Source organism: Anser brachyrhynchus, assembly GCF_964034855.1.
Source record: "Anser brachyrhynchus genome assembly, chromosome: 8".
NCBI lineage: Eukaryota > Metazoa > Chordata > Aves > Anseriformes > Anatidae > Anser > Anser brachyrhynchus.
The window spans coordinates 17,599,861-17,623,729 of NC_137702.1; the positions used below are offsets into that span (position 1 = coordinate 17,599,861).

General features: G+C 38.5%; 1 protein-coding gene across 7 annotated transcripts in view; it reads left to right on the top strand.

The window, feature by feature from the left end:
- HMCN1 (hemicentin 1) overlaps positions 1 to 23,869 on the top strand; it is a 246,794-nt gene that overhangs the window by 196,564 nt on the left and 26,361 nt on the right. For all 7 annotated transcript variants that reach the window (XR_013954316.1, XM_080602312.1, XM_080602311.1 and 4 more), the window contains 27 exons: positions 94 to 243; positions 1,665 to 1,824; positions 2,438 to 2,562; positions 4,099 to 4,282; positions 4,441 to 4,538; positions 4,961 to 5,239; positions 5,800 to 5,990; positions 7,596 to 7,677; positions 8,469 to 8,605; positions 12,829 to 12,970; positions 14,036 to 14,180; positions 15,113 to 15,240; positions 15,652 to 15,808; positions 15,981 to 16,102; positions 16,300 to 16,464; positions 16,698 to 16,805; positions 17,069 to 17,206; positions 17,349 to 17,483; positions 17,755 to 18,024; positions 18,372 to 18,562; positions 18,937 to 19,150; positions 19,688 to 19,822; positions 20,031 to 20,221; positions 20,946 to 21,027; positions 22,078 to 22,347; positions 22,846 to 23,016; positions 23,217 to 23,387. Coding sequence is in view for 6 of the 7 variants with exons in the window: in XM_080602312.1 (XP_080458438.1) it covers positions 94 to 243; positions 1,665 to 1,824; positions 2,438 to 2,562; positions 4,099 to 4,282; positions 4,441 to 4,538; positions 4,961 to 5,239; positions 5,800 to 5,990; positions 7,596 to 7,677; positions 8,469 to 8,605; positions 12,829 to 12,970; positions 14,036 to 14,180; positions 15,113 to 15,240; positions 15,652 to 15,808; positions 15,981 to 16,102; positions 16,300 to 16,464; positions 16,698 to 16,805; positions 17,069 to 17,206; positions 17,349 to 17,483; positions 17,755 to 18,024; positions 18,372 to 18,562; positions 18,937 to 19,150; positions 19,688 to 19,822; positions 20,031 to 20,221; positions 20,946 to 21,027; positions 22,078 to 22,347; positions 22,846 to 23,016; positions 23,217 to 23,387 (4,341 nt within the window). In the remaining variant the exon portion in view is untranslated. The remainder of the gene's footprint in view (positions 1 to 93; positions 244 to 1,664; positions 1,825 to 2,437; positions 2,563 to 4,098; positions 4,283 to 4,440; positions 4,539 to 4,960; positions 5,240 to 5,799; positions 5,991 to 7,595; positions 7,678 to 8,468; positions 8,606 to 12,828; positions 12,971 to 14,035; positions 14,181 to 15,112; positions 15,241 to 15,651; positions 15,809 to 15,980; positions 16,103 to 16,299; positions 16,465 to 16,697; positions 16,806 to 17,068; positions 17,207 to 17,348; positions 17,484 to 17,754; positions 18,025 to 18,371; positions 18,563 to 18,936; positions 19,151 to 19,687; positions 19,823 to 20,030; positions 20,222 to 20,945; positions 21,028 to 22,077; positions 22,348 to 22,845; positions 23,017 to 23,216; positions 23,388 to 23,869) is intronic.

Genomic DNA, 23,869 nt, shown 5'->3' on the forward strand with positions numbered 1-23,869 from the left:
ATTTTGTTCTGAAATTTTGATGAAAAATTTTCTCAGGATGTGTTTACTCTTTGTGGCCTGCTTTGGAATGACTACCTGTTTACATATTTTCAGAAAATTCTGATTCTCTTGAAGTTCATATTTTGTCTGGTGGAAGCAAGCTTCAGATTGCTCGCTCTCAGCTTCTGGACAGTGGGACCTACACATGTATTGCCTCAAATATAGAGGGAAAAGCTCAGAAAATTTATATTCTTTCCATTCAAGGTAAGTCATATGAGTGCAGTGGGCAGAATTGGTTAGTAATTTTTGAGTATGACGCTGTATCTGTACTAGAGACACTGAGGTAACATATACGGAGAAGTGGAGAATTTGGACCAGTATTTTTATCATTTGCAACCAGTGGGAAAAAATGGTTAGAAGATTATATAGTTAGTGAGAAATTTGCATGAAAAAGAATATTCTTTACCTCTCATAGTAGGAGAACTTGAAAACTGTCAGGAACTGACACACTCTGTGTTTGCAGCTGATCACATCCTTCCTTCTGCTGAACATTGAAGCTTCACTGGTTAAGTGTGGAACAACACATATACATGGTGTTCCAGAAGCAATAATACCTGTTGCCTTTTTTCCTCATAGCAAACAGAAGGAGATAGAAGAGAAGTACTGGAAGAATTTTCTTATTAAAAAAAATAAAATTATTTCCTCAGTCAAATAAGAAACCCTTATTTGTTAGGGAATTGTATATTTCTTGCCTCCCTATACATCACTCTTATGCTGCAAGCACCTCTGCTTTCCTCTGTTCTTAATGACTCATCCCCATTAATTTCACTAGCCTCCCATGTTCAGTAACACACTGCTTGTACAGCATCTGCAGCTTTCTGCGGTGGTCCCTTCGCAGGCTAGCAGTTGCTGGTTGGGGAAGAGGCACAGGAGCTGTGAGCTGGGTGTGCCAGCAGGTACAGATGTGACAGCTAGCCATTAGCAGGCCACACAGATCCAGTGACTGTTCAAAAGAGCAGTTGTTCTGTGGGGGTGCTAGTTCTTGTGTATCCCTGCCTACATGCCAGTTTACCTCAAGTTTAGGAACTGAATATCAAGTTACTTGGTTGATCTAATTTGACTTAAATTTATTGAAATGCTCAGAACTGACAAGTGGGACTAGACGTGATGGATAGCATGATTGTCATTCGTGTTCTTTAGGAGAACAGACTGAAAATGGCTTGCTGGTTAGGGCGGAGCAAGTGTGTGTCTGTTGATGGGAGTATGATTGTCTTGATGCAGTAGGGCGTTTGACTGTGTACTAAGCATATGCTCAAGAGTTAAGCTGGCGTTTTGTTGTTACAGTGTATTGTGATGTTGTGTGAACTGGGATTGTCATAATGTTATTGTTCATGTTAGCCAGAGTTGTTTGAGCAGGTAGCTAGATGTTAAATAAATGGCAAGTATTACATGATTTCTGTAATATTGTAAATGAGTGGGTTTCAGAAATGATTAAAAGGGCTTTGAATTTATCTTCACAGAACTCCCTCTGGAAACAAAGTAATCATATACTTTCTAAACTAATTTTGTGTTGGAGGTACTACAATAATTAGTAATACTACTAAGCTACTGTAGCATTACTTTTTATAGCTTAGATTATGTCTCTTGCTGATGAATGTTCTCTTCCTACCATCCTACATTCCTAGTTCCTCCTAATATTGTTGGCTCTGAAATGCCTAGTGAGGTCGGTGTCCTCCTGGGAGAAAGAATCCAGCTTGTCTGCGATGCTAATGGTGTGCCCATGCCCGTTATGCAATGGCTTAAAGATGGAAAAACAGTTGCCAGTGATGATTTACAAAGAATAAGGCAAGTAAAAATTAACAGGCACTGAATTATCTTCTTGTATAATTTAAAATATGAAGAGTGTAAAGAGGACCGGAAAGAGGAACCATTCTTTAATTCTAGGTTCCTAAAGTGTGCCTAAAGAGGGTCTGAGTCTTGGTTAGCCAGGTTAAGAACATCATCTCCCTCTTCATCTTTTATCATTCTAGTATACTTTGTTACTACTTTGATTTTTAAAAAATAAAATATAATTATACTGAGATAGATATATGATACCTGTTTTTTTTTTTTCTCCATTAATAAGTTCCCTGAAAGTTCATCAGATTAATTCAATTTTGTAAAGCTCTGTAAGTTCCATTAAGTTCTTTTGGAGGGGAAAGATCTTGATGCTTTTCATTATGGATTCTTGAAAAACCTGTTTGGAATTAAATCTTACTGCAAGGTTAAACAGGACATCTCTAAAAAAAGCTTCCTAGCCTATCTCTAATAAATAATAATTTACAGAAAACAGTGGTTCTCTAGTGAAATTCCCAAGAGGATAGAGGGAATTGATTTAAATGTACAAAACTGAATGTTTATTTGCCAGGTCATAGTAATATATAAACAAATTCACTGTGTTTTATGACCTTCCTTGTAGAGTAACTCCAGATGGCAGCACATTAACCATTTTCAGAGCTCTCACTTCTGATACAGGAAAATACACTTGTGTGGCTACTAATCCTGCAGGAGAAGAAGACCAAATTTTCAACTTGAATGTATATGGTGAGTTTTCACAGATGTGAAACTAAAATCTGGTCCATAATCCTATCTTTGTAAGTGCGCTCAAGAGAGGGCCAAGAAATGAATGCCTGTCTTCAGGGTAATACTACATGCACATGTTTCCAATTTCATGTACTGTAGATATCACAGTATGTTACACAGGATGTTCTGTCAATGACAAGATTATTTAACTTGCTGTTAAATGTGTTTTGGGATAAACAGAAATTAGTTCCTTTGGTGTATTTTATAATAGAGGAATTCTGCTTTTGGTGATTTTTTTCTTAAGATTCACTGGGGCCTTATTTACCATGGTGTTTTTTTTTTCTCTTAATCGATCTGCATTAATTCTTGTCAAAGTACATCAGTAAAACCAAAGTAATATGGTAGAACACTAGTTGTTAAAGGTTCCCTCTTCCCTGAGAAATAGATTATTTAGAGTTTAAAAGAAATATGATATAGTTTGGGATGAAATTATTGTTTTCTTACACAAAATGATATAAAGAAGACAGCATGATTCTTCTTTACCATTGTAGTATGTGGACGTTTTATTTTTTGAAAAATAAGATCCTGATGTGCTGTGAGTAGTGTGAAAAAGTTCTGCATAGGAAGCATTTCACAGAGGTGTAAGCATCTGTCCCAGTTATACACTGAGACTCAAAATTAGTTGGAATATGAGTGTGAGAAGAGTAACAAGATGACCTTTAATATAATAAAAAATAATACTGAAAAAAGCACCACATCACATCACTATACAACAGTGGAGACTGTTTTGGTCAATTTGTATTGCCTGAGGCTTGAGCAATAACCAACTTAAGTCATCTTACCATGCAACTGTAATGGTGTGCAATGGGATCCTAAGTCAGCCAGAGCTTGGAGCTGCATGTGCCTGGACCTTCTTTATAAAGTGAGTCCCTTTTTGCCCCCAAGACTTAAAAGGCTTTCAAACTATAAAACCAAACAAAAAGACAGCTAAAAACAATGTTCTGTTAGAATCATGATCCAGAATACTTAACCAGTCATTTTGAAGTTTTCTGTATGTTTTAAAATTGTCAGCCTATACATCTAAAAGTTAATAAGCTAACTTTCCTCCTTCGTGATTCTAGCTTTCATGTTATTTAAGGTTCATTGAAGTAGATACCTTTGGCACTAAACTGCAAAGTCCCATTTGGCCCTGAAGAGGTTCAACCCATTCCCTCTAATGCTTGACCACTTGCTCCCCCCTGCAATGCCATTTTTTCCCCATGAGCTTCAGGCTCTGAGCCCAAAGATCTCGTTTGCCACAGCCAGCACAAATAAGAGGGAGTGTTATAATCATTCTACTGTGCATCTGGTTTTAAATATGCAAGTGAATATTTATTAATGCTCAATATTATTGTTAGAGGTTTTACTGTCAAAAAAATGGGGCCTCTTCTTTCTTAAATGCCTGTGGGACATTAGGTGCAAGATTTCATAGGATTCCAAGTATGGCAAGATTACATATATGGAATGATTTTAAGAACCAGTCTTAACATCTTCCTTTTCAACATTCACAAAATGTAGTTCCTCCAACAATAACCAATAATAAAGATGAACCAGAGGACCTCACTGCTCTTTTGGACACCTCCATAAATATTGAATGTACTGCTACTGGAACTCCATCTCCACAGATAAACTGGTTAAAGAATGGCCTTCCTCTGTCTGTCTCCTCCCAGATCAGGTTGCTGTCAGCTGGGCAAATTCTAAGGTTGGTTTTCTTTTATTTTAACTTAGCTAGCCGGGTTTTCTGTCTTTTGCTAGCTAGCATTGTTGGAAGCAAGAGTAAAATTTGATCCAAACCACGCCATAATAAAAGTGTGATACTGTATTCCATTTACAGCTCAACTAAAATGATTTTCTCCTTAGGCTTGCCCGAGTGCAGATATCTGATGCTGGTGTGTACACTTGTGTAGCATCTAGCAGAGCTGGAGTGGACAACAAGCATTACAGCCTTCAAATTTTTGGTAAACTTCTCTCAAAAGCTATATGTAAAAAATCTATTGCTCAGTTAATTCCTTAAACCTAATCTTCATTTTTCCTTCTAATCAACACAAAGTTGCAGACATCCACAAGTGTTTCATACTTAGATAATCATTCGAAATACATTCACTTTTTTTTTCTTGTTTGTTTGTTTGTTTTGTTTTAATGCAGAGCGTTTTAACCCTAGAAGAGTCCTTACTTGAATTGGCACCCCTGATGTGTCACAGGTGTTTTTTAGAATGAGTAATAATGTATAATTTTCAAGTGAATTTTAACTCAGTTACTTAACATAAAATAAGGAGTGCAGGTGAGGAGATGCAAAAGGGTAGCTGCATTGCAATTATTTTATATTCAGAATTAACTATTGTTTGTACTCTGTGTGAATCAGCTCTTTGTTTCTCTGCAGTACCACCAAGCTTGGATAACGCTGGAGGAACAGAGGACATGACTGTAGTAAAAGGCAGTTCAACTTCAATGAAGTGTTTTACTGATGGCACTCCTGCCCCTACTATGTCCTGGTTTAAAAATGGACATCCTTTAAGCCTTGGAGCGCACCTAATTTCAAGTGACCAAGGAATGGTCCTTCATTTTGTAAAAGCAGAAATTGGTGACACAGGCAAATACACTTGTGTAGCGTCCAATGAAGCTGGAGATATCAGCAAGCACTTTTCCCTGAAAGTGCTGGGTAAGGTTAACCTGTCAGCTGAACAAAATGCAAGCAGTAAATGAGTGTCTACTCAGGGCAACAATTCAAAAATTGTCTAATGATAAGGGAGTGTTTTCAAGAAACATCTTCTGTATTTAATAAGACAAACAGGATATGGAACATACCTAAAGATGTTTGTGTAATATATGTATTTTTACTCAAGATTTCAGGAGTACTGAAATATGCCAACTAGCAGTAAAGTGATTTGCAAAGTAATTTCGTATAAACAAACAAATTGGGTTAGTGGAAATTCAGCTTGACGGGTTGATAGCACAGCTGAAGGTACAACAGCTAAAGAGATAATAAAAATCTTCACTGATACTATGTAATATTTTTTTTTCCTGGGATTATGAAAATTTTGACTACTAAATTAATTTCACAAAATGTGCAAATTTCTAGACAGAGGCAGATGGAAATCATGATATAGCCAGTTGTACAGCCAGGCATAATACTGATGCAGACTAATTCTACGAAGTCTGAACACAAGTTGGTGAATTAGGCTGAGTCAGTAAACAACGTGAATGTTTCTCCTTCCATAGAGCCTCCTCACATCAATGGTTCTGATCAACCAGAGGAGCTCTCTGTGATTGTCGACAACCCCCTTGAACTTCTTTGCACATCTACTGGCATTCCAGTCCCCAAAATCTCATGGATGAAGGATGGGCGTCCACTTCTGCAGAATGACAATGTTCATGTCCTAAGAGAAGTGCTTCGAATAACCAGTGCTCAGGTAAAGCATTTATTTCAAAACAGTCTCAAATGTTTTGAAAACACTTTGTTTCAAAACAGCCAACCCTAGAGGAGTGTACAGAATTGTCTGTTCTTAGGGCCATCCTGAGAGAGGTCCTCAAAAACCTCTATAAAATCATCCGCTTGCATGTGCAGTTGGAGAATATATTTTTCCAGCCTTGCCTTGGAATTTTCCGTACAGAACAAGCAGTAATATTATGGGTTAAGAGTAACCAAGTACTTCTGCCTCTTCTGAGCATTATTCAAGTTCATTTTTTATTTATTGCTGCTTTTTCACACGAAGCAGAACAATCAAGTCTAGGGACTTGTGCCTTTTTCTGGGTTTATTTCTCTTTTTAGTCTGTGTCTGTAATCTTATATTGTTGATTTCCTGCCTATTTGACGCTTGTTACTGTCACTTGTTTTTCTTCTTCCGTATTTTATAGTTCCTCCTCAGCCTTTCTTCTTTTTCAGAGAACTGAGATTTTCCTAATATTTATTTGCTTCTCACATGTATAGGCCATAGACTGCAGGGAAAAAAATGCCTTTGCAGTCACCTGTGTGAAAGTTAAATAAAAATAAATAAAGACAATACAAAGGCTTTCAGATTAATTCAGACAATAAAAGAGTCCATGGAAAAGTAACTTGTACAGAACTAGACCACTAAACTAAAGCTGTATTCAGCTACACTCAGCTAGGCTGAAGGTCCCCAAACACAAGTGGGACGGGGCTCAGGAAGAGGGACAAGCAGTTTGATTCATTTGAGCTGGTTTTGTTTCTAAAGCAAACACTTTTCATCTTTACAATGAGGAGTTTACAGGACAGAGAAAGCATAAAGATATTTGAGGATTAGTGCATAAAAAAACCTTCCTTAGTACCCAGAACTGACCTTTGCTTAGATGGATACTTATAGCCGCTTCCTTCTTCATTGATCACCTATTGCAGAAAGCATCACAAAGAGAAGAGGTTCTTCCTGGAAGCAAATTACCCAGAGAGATTATTTAGAGCCCTGCGGCTCCTAAGCAATCCCTGTACAATCCTACTATGGTAAAAGAAGCAAGTTTCCAAGAACTAGAGAAGACGAGTCTCCAGGGAGACCTTATAGCAACCTTCCAGTGTTTAAAGGGTGCCTATAGGAAAAATGGGTAACCTACAGGATAGACTCTTTATCAAGAAATTTAGTGAAAGAACAAGGAATAACGGTTTTAAACTAAGCAAGGGTAGGTTTAGATGAGATATAAGGAAGAAATTCTTCACTCAGAGGGTCATGAGGCACTGGTACAGGCTGCCCAGAGAAGCTGTGGATGCCCTGTCCCTGGAGGTGTTCAAGACCAGTTTGGGTGGGGCTTTGAGCAACCTGATGTAGTGGGAGGTGTCCCTGTCTACAGAAGGGAGGTTGGAACTAGATGATCTTTAAGGTCCTTTCCAACCCAAACCATTCTATGATTCTAAGAACTCTTTCATTTCTTTTCAGACAGTTCTTATCTGTTGTCTTTACTTTTAAGTGCTGCCCTTTAAATTTTGCTGTCAATGTTTATATTTCACTGTTTTTCTGAATTGTTCCCAGATACTGCAATTCTTGCTGAAGTTGTCCATGTGTTTCTAGGTGGAGGACACAGGAAGATACACATGTTTGGCATCTAGCCCAGCAGGAGATGATGATAAGGAATATTTAGTAAGAGTGCATGGTAAGTTTAATTTAGGCAAAAAATGCTCCTCAAACTGTAAACTCCTAAGGCATGTAACAGTATCTCAATTTAACAGCTTATGTATTACTAAAGAAGAAATATGTGTTTTGAGAAAGTGATGTTACATCATATGATAACTAACATTTCTGTATAAGATTAACTATTCTAAACCTTACGAGCAATTAAAAGGGAAAGTTCTACCTGATGCAATCCAAGTCTTGTATTTTGAATAAATAGGAAGGTTACAGATATCAGTAATCAACATCAGTGTTCATTTGAACTGAGTTTATTGTGCATATTAAAAAGAGTATAAAGTGTAAGGACGTCTATGATCTTAGTTTTTCAGTAGAAAAACTTAAGAAATCTATTTACAAATGAATACATAAAATGTAATGTCAGTTAAGGTAGTATAAACACCAGGACTTACGCAGTTCTACAATATGCCTCAGGTTTCTTCTTGAAGGTTATAGCTCCCCTGTTTCTTGATGGAGAATTCATGGAAATTCTGTGATTCCCCACTCTGTTTGGCTTAAATGCTGGTGACTTCACTGAGAATGGACTTTTAAATTAATTTGTCACAGTAGTTTCCAGTGTGTGACTTAAGAAACAGGTTCACCAGTTATACGAACGTGGTGTATTTAACACAAGTATTGAAAAGCAGAACTAATCAGTGGCACTGTAGCTTTGTCTTTATCTTAAATATTGAGAAATAAAATGGAATTTTTCAATTAATAGTTTTAATGGTGGCTCATATCTGTGGTGTTTATTTTTCTTCTTAATTTTTGTAACAGTTCCTCCTAATATTGCTGGTACCAGTGGTCCACAGGACCTCACTGTGTTGCAGAACAGACAAGTTATACTGGAATGCAAGTCAGATGCTGTACCACCTCCGACAATCTCATGGCTTAAAAATGGAGAACTTTTAGAGGTACAGCAGTTACATTATTTGTATTAGTTTGTTGCTCCCTTTAGTTTTTACACACAATGCTTGAGATTTCTTACTCTATTCACTTGCTCCTTCAGTGCAGTCAAGTTACAGTGCCTTGAATTCAAGCTGAGTTGCCCCAGCACAAATGCAGTTAGTCCTAAATGAGTACCTGAAGCTAGCAAGCATGTGAAGTGGCCATCCCGCTGTTACTTGTTCTCTTTTCCTTTAGGGGGATCCCTTGCTCCTCCTGGATCCTCTGAACAATCCTAGAAGCCTTCGGTATACTCCTGAATGGCTTCCCAGGAAAGGTAGCTGAGAGAAGACTACACTATATGTTTCCTTTGGGTATATTATGCATCCTCATATTCTAGTAGCATTTAGGAAGGAATTAAAATTCTTTACATTGGGAAAAAACAAACCGCGGGTTGCTAACCACCACGGTTTTGTATCAAATGCATCTTTTTCATTCATGGTTCCGTGTAGTGTCATATAAGGCATTGAGTCCCTGGTGGTTGAGAGACAATTAGCAAGATGAGGATAGTTTAAACAGAATGGTGTGGTGTTGTTTTTTTTTTTTAATTTCTCATCATTTTATGATGACTCAGAAGCCAGATGATTTACAACCGAACAATTTAAATTAAGTTATTAACTAAACTTAATAATTTTCCCTATATTGATCCTTATTTGTGAATAAAGAGGAAACATTTATCTTATGAATTTTGTCTCCCTTAGTTGTAGCCCATCAGTAGTCTTCATACAAAGTTATGCTTCTTTGTTTTACTTGTGTCAGCCTGTTCTTCAGGCTCTTTTTCTATTGTAAGTTTAGAAGAATGAAATATCTGTGGTAGAAGTAAGAATATGGGGAGTGATTGTGTCTTACTAAGTGCAGGTACGGAACGTTACCTTGAATATTGCATAAGAACTAGCTAGAAATGAGTGTAAGAGAAACAATTCTTCCTCTGAATACTCAGTTCTTTAATTGGGTAGCTATTTATGAAACAAGTTGGAACAAGGCTTGGAGGTTAAAAATGAATACTTTTTACATGAGTCTACCTTGGAAAGCTAGTGTTTTAAGCAGTACTTGAGATTTTTCCTTTTTCTACATCTTAACTTAAAAAAAAAAAAAAAAAAGGAAAGAAGACTCTATTACAAATATTTACCAGAAATCAGAACAATATAGAGGAATGCTATGATTGACATAGATACTCAGCTGAACACCTAGGAATTAACTGTAATATTAGCTCTTTTTGCTTTTAGGAATTCATGTCTGTATGTGAGGATTGATGCATCTTGATTGTGCAATATGGTCAATCTTCTGCCTTCTGATTTATAGCAGAGTAAGGAAGTTCAGTCTCTAGAGTTGGTTCTCCTCTAACATGAATTTATAAATTAACGCTGTTATAAATTTAGTCCAGATGTGGGCCTCTTAATTCATCAGGTGTACTTTAAGTAGCAGATTTAGGTTTATTATGTTCTATAGCATCCTTTTCATTCTTCATCTTAGCTTAGATAAATATGTACTCCAGGTATCAGGACAACATCAGTGTCCCCCTGAATTGTTTCCCCTCCCAAGTTTCTTTCTCAACCTGGAAAAAGTATAATAGTCTATTAATAGTAAGCAGCTGGGAAGGAGCTTTCTCTTCATGTGGAAAGAGAGGTGCCCTATGGCTCAGAGGGTGGTGATCAGTGGCACAGAGTCTGGTTGGAGACCTGTGACTAGCAGTGTTCCACAGGGGTCAGTGCTGGGTCTGGTCTTGTTCAACATCTTCATCGACGACCTTGATAAGGGAATAGTGTCCACCCTCAGCAATACACCAATGATACAAAGCTGGGAGGAGTGGCCGACACTCCAGAAGTCTGTGCTGCCATTCAGCGAGCCCTGGAGAGGCTGGAGAGCTGGGCAGGAAGAAACCAAATGAGGTTTAACAAGAGCAAGTGTAGAGTCCTGCACCTGGGAAGGAACAACCGGATGTATCAGTACAGGCTGGGGATGACCTGCTGGAGAGGAGCTCTGTGGAGAAGGACCTGGGGGTCCTGGTGAACGACAGGTTGACCATGAGCCAGCAGCGTGCCCTGGTGGCCAAGAGGGCCAATGGGATCCTGGCGTGCATTAAAAGGAGCGTGGCCAGCAGGTCAAGGGAGGTGATCCTCCCCCTCTACTCTGCCCTGGTCAGGCCTCACCTGGAGTACTGTGTGCAGTTCTGGGCTCCCCAGTACAAGAAAGACAGGGATCTCCTGGAAAGAGGCCAGTGGAGGGCAACAAAAATGATACGGGGCCTGGAGCATCTTCCCTGTGAGGAAAGACTGAGAGACCTGGGTCTGTTCAGCCTTGAGAAAAGAAGACTGAGAGGGGATCTTACCAATGTTTACAAATATCTTAAGCGTGGGAGACAGAGGGATTTGGCCAACCTCTTTTCACTGGTTCGTGGGGACAGGACAAGGGGCAATGGCCACAAAATGGATCACAGGAAGTTCTGCACCAACATGCAAAAGAGCTTCTTCACGGTGAGGGTGACGGAGCACTGGAACAGGCTGCCCAGGGAGGTTGTGGAGTCTCCTTCTCTGGAGGTATTCAAGGCCTGTCTGGAGGCCATCCTGTTCAACCTGCTCTAGGGAACCTGCTTTGGCAGGGGGTTTGGACCCGATGATTTCCTGAGGTCCCTTCCAACCCTTACAATTCTGTGGTTCTGTGATATGGATCTCCTTGTCTTGGGAACATTGAGGTTTCACGATGACAGGAGATGACTGGAGAAGTCAGATTTTCAGATTGCAGTGCTACTTTGGTTTAAGTCATCTCTGCTTTTTGAAATGGCCTTGTAATGGAGGGTGTCATTCCTCCTCATTTTGTTGTCTTCCACTGTGCAGATTTTGAACTCACTAGACTTCTCTGTGTTTAGCGATGTAATTGTGCAACACCACCACTTTCCGTAGCAGAACTATAGGAAGACCTAGCCTGGAACGGCTTTGGCAGTCATAGTCTTGGCACTCTTCCTTTGCTTTTGGGAGATACACATCGAGTGTTACCAAAATAAGTAGATATGAGTGTCTGGACCTAGTCCATCTTTATTTAGACACTAAAAGAATTGCTGAATTTGTATTTTTTAAAAGTTTTTGTTTCTGACATGCCTTGAGTATAGTGAAAGATTTAAACAATAGCTTCATTGCCTGTGTTTTGTCTTCTATATGCTATTTTGTTTAGAAGCACAGGCTATGTACTCAACAGGAAATATCAGTTTTGACCCAAAATCTGTGTCTGTAATCCATCCTGGTGGTGAATCATTTCACCTGTGAGGCTCCGTCACTGTTGTCTGTTTTGCGTCCTTAGACTTGCTCTGTTGGTGCCTAGTGTTAGACCAGAGTACTTGAGTGGTAGTGCGGAGGGGTGAGGAACCAGAAGTGTTTCACATACCTGTTGTAGTTGCTATCCACAGACCTTCTAACCAAAAGAGCAAATGGGAATGTCAGCTTCGAATGTTATCCAAAGTATGCATAGCGCATACTGTAAAGGTTTGTGGTTGGTTTTTTTTGTTTTTTTTTTTTGGGGGGTGGGGGGGGGTGTTACTGCTTTTTTATCCAGTCAGCTTTTTGAACACCTGTAGTTGGCATTACTGTCATTCAGTTGTTCCGTTCCGATCCAGACTAGCTGTGGTAAAAAAAAAAAAAAAAAAAAAAAAGCCTTGACTTAAAATGGCTGCTGAGCAGGTGCTGTACAATCACAGAGCTGAAAAGAGTGGTTTCCTCATATCCAGAAATGCTGGCTAGCAAACTTAATAGGCTAAGTTTGTTGGATCCTGTCTGGTCAAGACTTGTAATGTTTGAAGAACAGTCTAGAGAAACTAGTATTTCTTCTGCCGGTGGTGTGCATGGATTTTTGGGGAAAAAATAATATCGTGTGCTAATGGCTGCCCCTTTTCTGTAAAAACTCAAAAGCCCTTTGGCTATACATTGTGGATTAGTTAACCCAAAAAGTCACCTTATTCAGGCACAAGCTCCAGAAGGAGTTTCAAGGTGGAATCACTACTCAATGATAACTTATTAAAACCTTGTTTATCCTATTATCTTCATGGCTATAAATAAAGTTAAGCTAGCAGTTAATTCAGTCCTTTGTTTATCTTTGTCTCTCTTTCATGGCTGTTCATACTCTGCAACAAAAGAATGCTCTATCTGTAGAAAGAGAACAATCATAAAATTAAATCCATCAAACTCTCTCTCTTTCCCCTTAGGGAACTCCTCGAGTTCGAATCCTATCCAGTGGGCGATACCTGCAAATCAATAATGCTGACCTCAGTGATACAGCAAGCTATACATGTGTGGCAAGTAATATTGCAGGAAAAATGACCAGGGAGTTCGTTCTGACAGTGCATGGTAAAATAATGAAACTGTTCTTGTTGGTTTTGATCTTTGCATGGTATTTCTGCTGGATTTCAAATGGCAAGAAAGAAGCATTAATAGTCCCTTTGTAGCCAGATGCAGGCCACTTAGGCTGCATCTGAACTGTGAAACCAGGTGTATTACCTCATGTGTGTCACCATCACAGTTCACAGTTGTCCCCCATGCTAGAAGACCTGCTGGGGACTCACCATGGCTCCCTCTCTGTCTCTCTGTGCTTCCTGCTGACAGAGGGTGCTGTGCATCCCGCCTTCATCCTGATACAGAGTCAAGATACATCCAGACTGAACACACAGATCCAAGACAGAGAAATGCTCTTGGGCAAATTTATGCAAGTTGTTAAAGCAATTCACTGGTATCTTGGGGGACTTGGTTTGCATTGCTGTTTTGGCCACTGGTTTTGCAAGTTACTTGAAAACTGGGGCTTCTCTGCAGCTAGAAGCAGGAGATGGTAGGAACATGTTTGGAGGGCCCTGTACATCCTGATACCTGCCCTCTAATACCATCGGCCCACTGGTACTTTCTGAATTTCATTTTAAACCCCCCCTTTTTTTTTTTCCTCAACTGTAAGCTGATTAGAAACTATTCTATTCTCACACTCTTATGATGCTGAAAAACTTTCCTTTTTCTGTTCTTTTAACAACTCACTCATAAGTACCTGCATTATGCTGTGCCCCCCACAGTGGCTGTCCTTAGCTGTCCATTTAAAATTCTTGTTCCTCCTTAATTATAGCAAGGATATCATTTCACAGCCTTATTTTGCTGAGTTAAATATGCTAAACTCTTCTGCTGATTTAGCTATGTGGTAGTTTTTACAGTAACTAACAAAGGTGGTCTTCACAGTGCATTTAAGACAGACTTTGTTTTTCATTCCTTACTGCATCGTGGCAATTATGTACTGCTCAAAGTGGTAAGAAACTTAGTTCCGCCATTGTAATCATCCCTGTACCTGTTACTGCATGTGTTTTCATGTGTAGAGTTTCAGTCAGAGCAGAATTCTTTTTTTTTTTTCTGATACCTCTTGTAATTTTTCCTTTACAGTGGCTCCGACAATCCGAAGTAGCCCTCAGACTACTGTTGTCCATATAAATGCGTCTGCTGTTCTGGAGTGTATTGCAGAAGGAGTACCAACCCCCAGAATAACATGGAGGAAAGATGGGGTTGTTTTTACTGGAAACAATACGAGGTATTGTGCAATAGTCAGAATAAATATTCTCCATAGTATTTTTTTTGTTTTGTTTGTTTGTTTTTGTTTTTAGCAATGTATTAGTTACAGAAAGCTTGATTTGACTTCTAGGACTCATAAATGAGTTTTTTTTCACAGATCAGATCTGCTATTAGTACTATCATCTCAAATAGACCCAAATGTAGAAAATACTGTGACAAAAATAGATATCTAAAGAAGTTGTTCTTCAGAAAAGTAGCAGTAGCAAAGATTTCACCCTTTTATTGCTAAGAAAGACAAAAAACAAAACAACAACAACAAAAAAGCCTCCTTTGACAACCTCAGAGTAATGATTTTTTTTTGATATTGAAGATTTTGAACAATAAATCTGGGAGATATTTACAATTTTTGATAGGTTTGAAGATTTAGGATGAAGCCAAGCGATTTCATGCAGATCAAAAGCTCCTTGAGTGTACTCTGTAGCTTCAAATATATTATACTTTATATACATGTTCTAGTATTAACTTTTATTATAATGAATGTTTTCTGTCTTCTGATTGCTTTAGGGGAAATTAGCTAGGCATTTTCTAGAACTGGGCAAACGCTTAAGAATTCAGTTATGTTTCAAAGAAAAATATACAAGCATTAACTTTTTTTTTGAGGTTAAGTAGGAATTCATAAAAATGAGTTTTGGATATCTGCAAATCTGTCACCATTTATGTAGAAGTGCTACGTCAGTTAGATTTCATAATTTCTTAAGAAAATGGATGTGCTGGGAAAAAATGAAGTCATAATAATTGCAATAAATGAGAAAACTGTATGTACCCAAATTAAGACACCAAGTGTTGAAGGTTATTTGTTGTGCAGACAGTCATCTCTTCCGTCCGTACTATCAGAATGGCCTATCGTTCTGTTGATTGGACAGTAGGAAAAATTGTGTGGCTTTGTTTCAGATATTCCGTATTAGAGGATGGATCTCTACACATCCATTCAGCACATGTTACTGACACAGGAAGATACATGTGTATGGCAACTAATACAGCTGGCACTGAGCGCAAACGAATCGATCTGCAGGTCCTTGGTAAAAGTTTTGGTTTTAGATAAATATACTTATTTTTACAAGTCTAAAGTCCAGATATATCATTTTTCTTGTTCAGCCTGATCCAATATTAAGTTTAGCCCCTTTTCAGTTTCTCTGTTTAAAAAATAAAATTTAAAAAAATGAATTGACAGCTTTAGGAATACAACCAAATATAAGTGAAAAGAAAATATTTATTCTTTGTTATCTGTTGTGTGCACACCGACTGGAAATAGAAAGACCTGACACATCCAATACTACACATTTAGTAGGTTCATTACTGCCAAGTCACTCTTTATAATAATCAAGTGAATGTGCTCAGGCAGTGCAGCTCTGTGTATATGGAGGGGGGGGGGGGGGGGGGGAGGACGTGTGTATAATGATTCTGAATAATTAGGCTTTGTTTGTCCTTAGTTCCTCCGACTATTGCTCCTGGACATACTAATATTACAGTTACTGTAAATGTGCAGACCACTTTGCCCTGTGAAACCGCTGGAATTCCCAGGCCAGCAATTAGCTGGAAAAAGAATGGCCATCTACTTAGTGTTGACCAGAACCAGAATACTTACAGGTGAGGGATGTTTTCACTTCTTTGTGGGTTTAAAATGTTCAGGGATGAATTTGGCACTTTAAAAACCAGCCATACATAAATGTAATCTTGTATAGCCTGTAAAATCAGTCGTCTGATTACCTGAGAAGAAAAGAAGTATTTCAATGTCTTTTACTTTCTTCTCTTTTTTCAGACTTCTGTCTTCTGGTTCCTTAGTTATCATTTCTCCTACTGTGGATGACACAGCTGTCTATGAGTGCTCTGTGTCAAACGATGCAGGAGAAGATCAAAGAGCAGTTGAACTCACTGTTCAAGGTAGAGGGGATATTGCTATTACATGTGTATGTGTAGCATTTCACTGGATTATTCCAATCTTAAGATGAGATTTGTATATGGTTCTTTTATGATACTGATATCCTTAAGTCTCTGGTATTCCCAAGAAAGACAATAAGTTAATTCCAAGAATTAACAGCAAATAAAAATGAGCAAGTAACACTGATCTTTGTTTTTAGTGCCCCCATCCATAGCAGATGAAGCCACAGATGTGTTGGTAACAAAGCTGTCTCCAGTAGTAATTTCCTGCACCGCATCAGGGGTTCCTATTCCTTCAGTTCATTGGACCAAAAATGGCATAAAGTTGCTTCCCAGAGGAGATGGCTACAGAATACTCTCTTCAGGTACTGTGCATGGATGGGGTTCAGATGCAGAAAATTAGTGAAGGGTTTGGGGGGGATGATTGTGCATATCTGGAAGTAATAAATTAAATACAGTCTGTCAAAAAAAAAAAAGCACAACTGTCTAATTTTTTTTAGAATAAGAGTATAGACCTCGTAAGAGGAATGCTTTAAGAGAGTTCACCACGAATATAGGGTATTGCTGTATGTCATAATGCTCTCTATCTCTGCTGTAGGCGCTGTTGAAATACCTGCCGCTCAGTTAGTGCACGCAGGTCGGTATACCTGTGTGGCCCGCAATGCAGCTGGCTCTGCTCATAGACACGCCACTCTTCACGTTCAGGGTAAGATGGGAAGCCGAGGAGAAAATGCATTCTGTCAGAAAGCATTGCCTGTATAAGTACAAGTGCTGTAGAGTAATGGTAAGCACAGATTGGACTGTCGGTAGAAGAGCACTTCCACTGAGCTCTTCAAAAGGATGGCAGAATCAAGCTGTTGCTAATTCAGCCTTCTCAGACTCCTCATGTTACATGATTTCTAATATCCTCTGTATTTTCTAGCCTTGAAAATTTACCAGTTGCATTTTGCCTTGCATTTTGTTGCACAGAACCACCAGTTATCCAAACTCAACCAGGGATGCTGGATGTCATTGTGAACAATCCCATCCTATTACCGTGCGAAGCCATGGGTACACCTCAACCCATAATAATGTGGCAAAAGGAGGGCATCAATATAATCACAGCAGGTATCCTCTTGAAGCCTGTAATTCCAGCCTATTTACTGGAACTCAGAAACTTTCTCTCTCTCCTATGAATGTTCAAATTTATGTCTAAGAAAGCCATTCATTTAAATAAAAGAAAGTCATACTTTGCTTATATTTGTTTTAGGCAATGGTTATATGGTTCTTCCCAGTGGCAGTTTACAGATTGCAAAATCAACTGTTGAAGATGCTGGCACTTACACATGTGTTGCTCAAAATCCAGCTGGCACTGCTCTGGGGAAGATCAAACTGAAAGTTCAAGGTAGATTTTCTTCTAAACTATTGTGATTTACGGACAGGAAATTCGTGCACATTTTCTGTTAGTCAAAGCCTAAATATGAGCAACACAAAAAGACCTAATGCTTCCCTATTTGATGTGACACTGAGCAGAGCCTAGGAGGTTTATTCCCTTTATTTGTCTGTCTACTTTAGGATCAAAGGTTGCTTTTAGGGTTGTTTTCACTAAGAATTGAAGTGTTTCCTGCTTCTTACATCATTTGATTATTTTCTAAATATTTTTAACTCTTTTGCAGTTCCTCCTGTCATCAAGTCGCACCTGAAGGAGCATGTTGTTCCTATAGATCAATCTGTCAATCTGCAGTGTGAAGCTGAAGGCTACCCTGGGCCAGAGATCAGTTGGCATAAAGATGGACAGCAGATAACTGAGTCAATGAGAAGAAGAGTTCTTAGCAGTGGCACTCTGCAGATTGTGTTTGTGCAGCCTGCTGACACGGGTCGATACACATGCATAGCAGCAAACCTGGCAGGGTCCAGCAGTTCCAGCATGGAGCTCATTGTGCACAGTAAGTGGGACTGTGTGGAAACAGTGTAGAGTATGACAGCATGAACCCATGGAGGGTGAGGAGCTAGGATGTAAGGGAGAAGTCATGCTCCTTAATGTGTGAATTTTATTGGTTTGTAGCATCAACCAGATGCTTGAATTAAGGAAGAGTATTACATTCCCTGAGCTCAATTTCTACTTTGCTGCATGTATTTCACACATTCGGCTGGCATGTTTAATGGGAGGTCACTGGTTGAGACAAGAAACAATACAGAAGATCCAAGTTTCTTCAATCCAGTATTGTATGTTTTCACAGTAAAGCTTGGATAACACATAGAGGTAACTTTATTTAAATAAACCTTTTCACAGTTCCCCCCAAGATTCGCAGTACGGAGGTGGAGTACACTGTCATGGAGGACTCCAGGGCTGTTCTGGCTTGTGTGGCTGATGGGATTCCAACACCAACAATAAACTGGAAGAAGGACAATACACTGTTAACAGAGATAGTGGGAAAATACAGGGCCATGCCAGATGGAGACCTCATTTTGGACAATGTTGTTGTAAGTTCACTGAATTTAAGATCTGACTTGACTAGTTTGCACATAATACAACCCTACTTCTCTTCATTTTCACTCATTTCTGGATTAGTTTTTTTGTTGTTTGTTTGTTTGCTTCTTTTCTCATTGTTAATATTCCAAAGTCCTCATAAACATTTCATTTTCAACTGAGGAGTAAAATGTCTGTGAAAAACTTGTAGTGATAAATTCTCAGAAAGGGCAAAAGCAAGTGTAGGTCATCTTTCAAATTTAGAGGAAGGAAGAGTACAGATGAGCAATTCTACTGAATGCTGTTTTGAGCTTCTCTTGTCATTACATGTGATAATGTTGTTTAGGATATATCACAACTGAGATTTCCCTAATATGCTTTCTTTCAGCCTGAAGATTCTGGCAATTACACCTGTATTGCTAACAATGCTGCTGGAGAAGACACACATACTGTCATTCTCATTGTCCACGTACTCCCAGCGTTTACTGAACTGCCTGGAGATGTAGCTTTGACTAAAGGAGAACAACTCAGATTAACTTGCAAAGCAACTGGGATACCTATACCCAAAATAACATGGACCTTTAACAATAACATCATTCCAGGTGGGAAACACTGGATCTTACTGGTCATTCTGCTCTAGATTTTTTCCCCACACAGCATTGCAATTAGTTTGGCATAAGGAAGAAAAAGAATCCAGAGAGAAACTTGTTAGGCAGCAGTTGTGTGAGAAATATCTTCAGTATTCTGCAGTCATGTGTTAAATTGCCTGAGACACAGCTGTAAGAAAGACAATGAAGAAATTGTCCCTGTTCTGTAGCCAATAATGTAACACATTAAAAACTTTTAGTAACTGATGACATTTATCCAACAGCTAAAGCTATTTCTCTCAAATATGAAGAAAACCTCAGCAGTTTATAGAATACAGATGCACAAAGCGTGAAATTAAGGGACAACTTAAGCGAATACATGCATGTGGGCAAATGTTGTAGCTGTGACTTTTCTGTGTGTTTCTGAGGTATCTCAGAAATGAAATGGCACGATGCCATTGTGCTGCTTAATAGCACTGTAATTCAAACAATCATAAGAAATGTATGTTTAAAATCATTGAAGTAATCTTGTGCTGTGTGTTCTCCTTTCAGCACAGTATGATGATGTAAATGGACACAGTGAACTTGTTATTGATAGAGTATCTAAAGATGACTCTGGTACATATGTTTGCACAGCAGAAAACACAGTTGGCTCAGTCAAAGCTATTGGTTTTGTGTATGTCAAAGGTATGTATAAATAACAGCAGTTGTGATCACTGTCACAGTTTTATGCAGATGTCTTCATATTATTTGGTACCTTGTCTATGGTTAAGTGGAAAAAAATAGAAACAGGTTGAAATTCACATTTCAGAATGTCTTAGCCATGGAAGAATGATTCCACTCAGGGCATTTTATTTTGATTCTGCTACTTGTTTGCTATCACTTGGAATTTCAGAGCCTCCAGTCTTCAAAGGGGATTACCATCCTAGCCGAATTGAGCCCTTGGGTGGCAATGCTATGTTGAATTGTGAAGTCAGAGGAGATCCACCTCCAACCATACAGTGGAGCAAAAAAGGAGTGGATGTTCAGATCAGCAACAGGATCCAACAGCTTAACAATGGTTCTCTTGCTATTTATGGCACTGTGGTGAGTAACTGGACTGTTACAATGTGTTTGTGCATTGCAGTTAATTAATAAAGGCATTCTAGATCATATCATTTTGAAAGACTGAGGCTACACATTTAATCCAGTTTTGCTTTTACCTTTCACAAATGTTGGTTTAATTCAGGCTAGAATACAGTTGAGTTATTGTGACAAAAAATCCAGAGAGCCATCATTCTCTTTAATTGTAAGAAGGACTGCATCTACATACTAATCTTGGGTGTGTGAAATGCTGGTGATGCACAATTACATGGGAATTTTTCTTTGGACCTTAAAAGAGCCCAAGTTCTACCCAGTCAGGTCAGCTGAAAAGCAATTGTGTTCTCCAAGTGCAAACCTCGTAGCATCCAAATTCCTAATATGAATGACAAGATCCTCCCCACCCACCCCTCGCCATAACCTCATGCCTGTATTTTGAAGTAAGGTTAAAAATAGCTCCCTGGAGTTGATTTAGGAGAAAAAAATATATACCTCAAAGTTTAAAAATTCAAGGAAATAAGAAATAGAACAATCACAGTAAAAATAATTCACAGTATTGCTGTTAATAAAGGCAAAATGTTTGAATACTGTCAAATGTGACAGTGTGCCTCTTAGGATCCAGTGCATGCCATGTTGCAGAAAATTCACTTACATGAGGTGCACTATAAACTGAAACCCTCATTACAAACATGTTGACGAGTTATATGATTGCTTGCTATTTTCTCTTTAGAATGAAGATGCTGGTGACTACAAGTGTGTTGCTACCAATGACGCTGGTGTGGTGGAACGCAGTCTGACACTAACACTTCAGAGTAAGACTCAAAATGAAAAGTCCAATACCTCTAGATTGGAGCAGTAATCTACCTTTGGATAGGTATATGCAGCTCCTGTTGAAGTTTTGGAGGTTGGGCACCTCACTGCACTTAAGGTTAAGATTCACCTCATCTTTCATCATTAGTAGTTAAGCTAGTGACTGAGGTCAATGAAGGAAAGAATGCAGAGAGTGATTTAGCCCATTTGTCTTAGAAACCAGCTTAGACAAGGAAGAATCACCCTCTGAAAGGGTCCATTTCTCTTAGCTGACTTAGAGTCTGTACAACTGGATTAAAGTAGAACTAACTTTTACATTGAGAAAGTTACATGAGATGAATTCCAGCCTTCACTGACAATATTTTATGCTTTGTGGAAATAATATTTTAGAATTATTTTTTCACTGGTGGTAGTTTCTAAACATCCCTTTTCTATTATAGCCTTAACCCATATGGATGTATTACTTATGTCTCAGTTGTCTTGGGGTATCACAGAATCACAGAATGGCTGAGGTTGGAAGGGACCTCTGAAGATCATCATGATTAATAGCGTCTGATTAATACAATAATAGTGTGTGATTTAATATATAATTTAATGTATAGTAGGTTTAATATATATATAGTAGGTTTAATATATATATAGTAGGTTTAATGTGTATATAATAGGTATAATGCATAATTTAATATGATTTATAATTTATATAATAGCTATTTTAATTTTAATATACTATGCATAATTTAATATATAATAGGTATGATTAATAGCGTCTTCCTGCAGGTTTTATAAAAAGCAACAGATTTTTAGCAATATAGGAAGACTGTATGCTCATACAGTTAGGCCTCAGTCCCAACCTTGGCCCTCAGGTTGCTACACATTAAAAGCAGCCTATCAGTGTTGTTTTAACTTGCGTGTAGCCTACCATTTGACAGTGGAAGACCGAAATAATAATTGTAGTCAAAATAAACAGACTAGGTTGTTGTGCCCTCTTTCTGACCAGACCTTTAATATTTAACACAATGAAAAAATGTACCCGTGTGCTGTTTCTCTTCAAGGTCCTCCAGTCATCACCATTGAACCTGCAGAGACTGTTATTGAAGCTGGTGCCACAGCAATGCTGAACTGCCAGGCAAATGGAGAACCTCCTCCAACCATCAAATGGTCCCGCCAAGGTCATCCAGTTGTGAGTGAGGATAGAGTGACTGTCCTGTCTAATGGCTCCTTGCGTATTGTTGCAGCACGGAAGGAAGATACGTCTGAATATGAGTGTGTAGCAAGGAATCTAATGGGATCTGTTCTTGTCAGAGTACCACTGATCGTCCAGGGTAGGTGCACAAAATATAGGACTGTGATTGTCAAACTGGTAGATTCCAGAATTAATTCAGTATAAGAGCAAGATTTTATTTTATCCCTTCCATATATGCATTAGGTGCATGTTAAACCTAGTCTGAGATGTCAGTGGGTTTGTGCTTCATGTAATTTTGCTCCTTGTGTTATACTCACACAGCTTTGTGAGACAGATGAATGTGAAGGACTGGGAGATATAAATAATAATGAAAGGATCTTGATCCCATTCTCAGAACATAAGCCATTACTTCATCATATCTCTAAAGAAAAGCATTTAGAAACAAACCGTAACTATTTCAGAGCAGCTGAGGTGTTCTCTGAACCTGTAGAAAGATATTTCTGCAGTAATGAAGATATGAAGTGAGTTGGGTTTCCAAGTATGTCTTCACAAATGTATTTTTCTCTCTGCTCTGTCAATCTAAGAGTTATTACCACAAGCACATGTTCCAAACAGAGCATCATTTTTCCTACTGCAGTGCATGGTGGATTTTCTGAATGGCTTGAATGGCAACCTTGCAGTGTAACATGTGGTCAAGGTGTTCAGGAGCGGATTCGTCAGTGCAACAACCCTCTTCCAGCAAATGGTGGGAAGATGTGCGAGGGGCCTGATACAGAAGTACGCAGCTGCCACAATAAGCTGTGTCCAGGTATTTCTTTAATGAATTGATGCATATGCCTTATGTTGAGTGCCCTAGTAATAAACGATTATCACTATGGATCTTCATGACAGCTGGATTTTTCTAACAAGGTGGAATTCATCTTGACTTTTGTGGAAAGGAAATTTCAGCATATACTGTTTAAAAAAAAAATGAAAAAAAAATTAAAGCTGGGGTTTTCTCTTTCGTAGTGGATGGCAACTGGTCAGAGTGGGGGCTTTGGGAAGAGTGTTCAAAGAGCTGTGGACAAGGTAACAGGACCAGAACCAGAATCTGCAGTAATCCACCAGCTCAGCACGGTGGGAAGCCATGTGATGGTAGCGCTGTGGATTCAGTCATGTGTAATATTAGGCCTTGCCCAGGTAAGGGAAAATTGGTTTAGAATTAGCTGTTTAAGGCACTTTCTCTGTAGATTTCTTGTTTTTCTGCAAACCTAAATTCTTCCCATTTGTTTCAAGTGATTAGCTTATAAAAGAATTAAATGCCCATTTTTTATTTTTTTTTTAACATTATTTGTAATGTATTGAATGGGAGCACTTTTTGGAAATAGAAATCATAAAACTAAATGCAAGGAGAAATTTCAGCACTTTCTCTTTTTTTTTCACATACCCAATTAAAATGCTGATTTTGTATTTTTATGTTTTTCAGTGTTTATTACACATGTGATCACAGAGTAAAACTTGCTACTCTAAACCTATTCTGCAAAGCCTATTAAAATTGAAAAAAATGATAAAAAGGCCATGTAACGCACGCTAATTAATACTTTAAGACATTATCAGTTTTTTTCTCTATTTTTTAAATTTTCAGCCATGTCTTTCTCCTCATTAACTGAATGTTAAGGTTT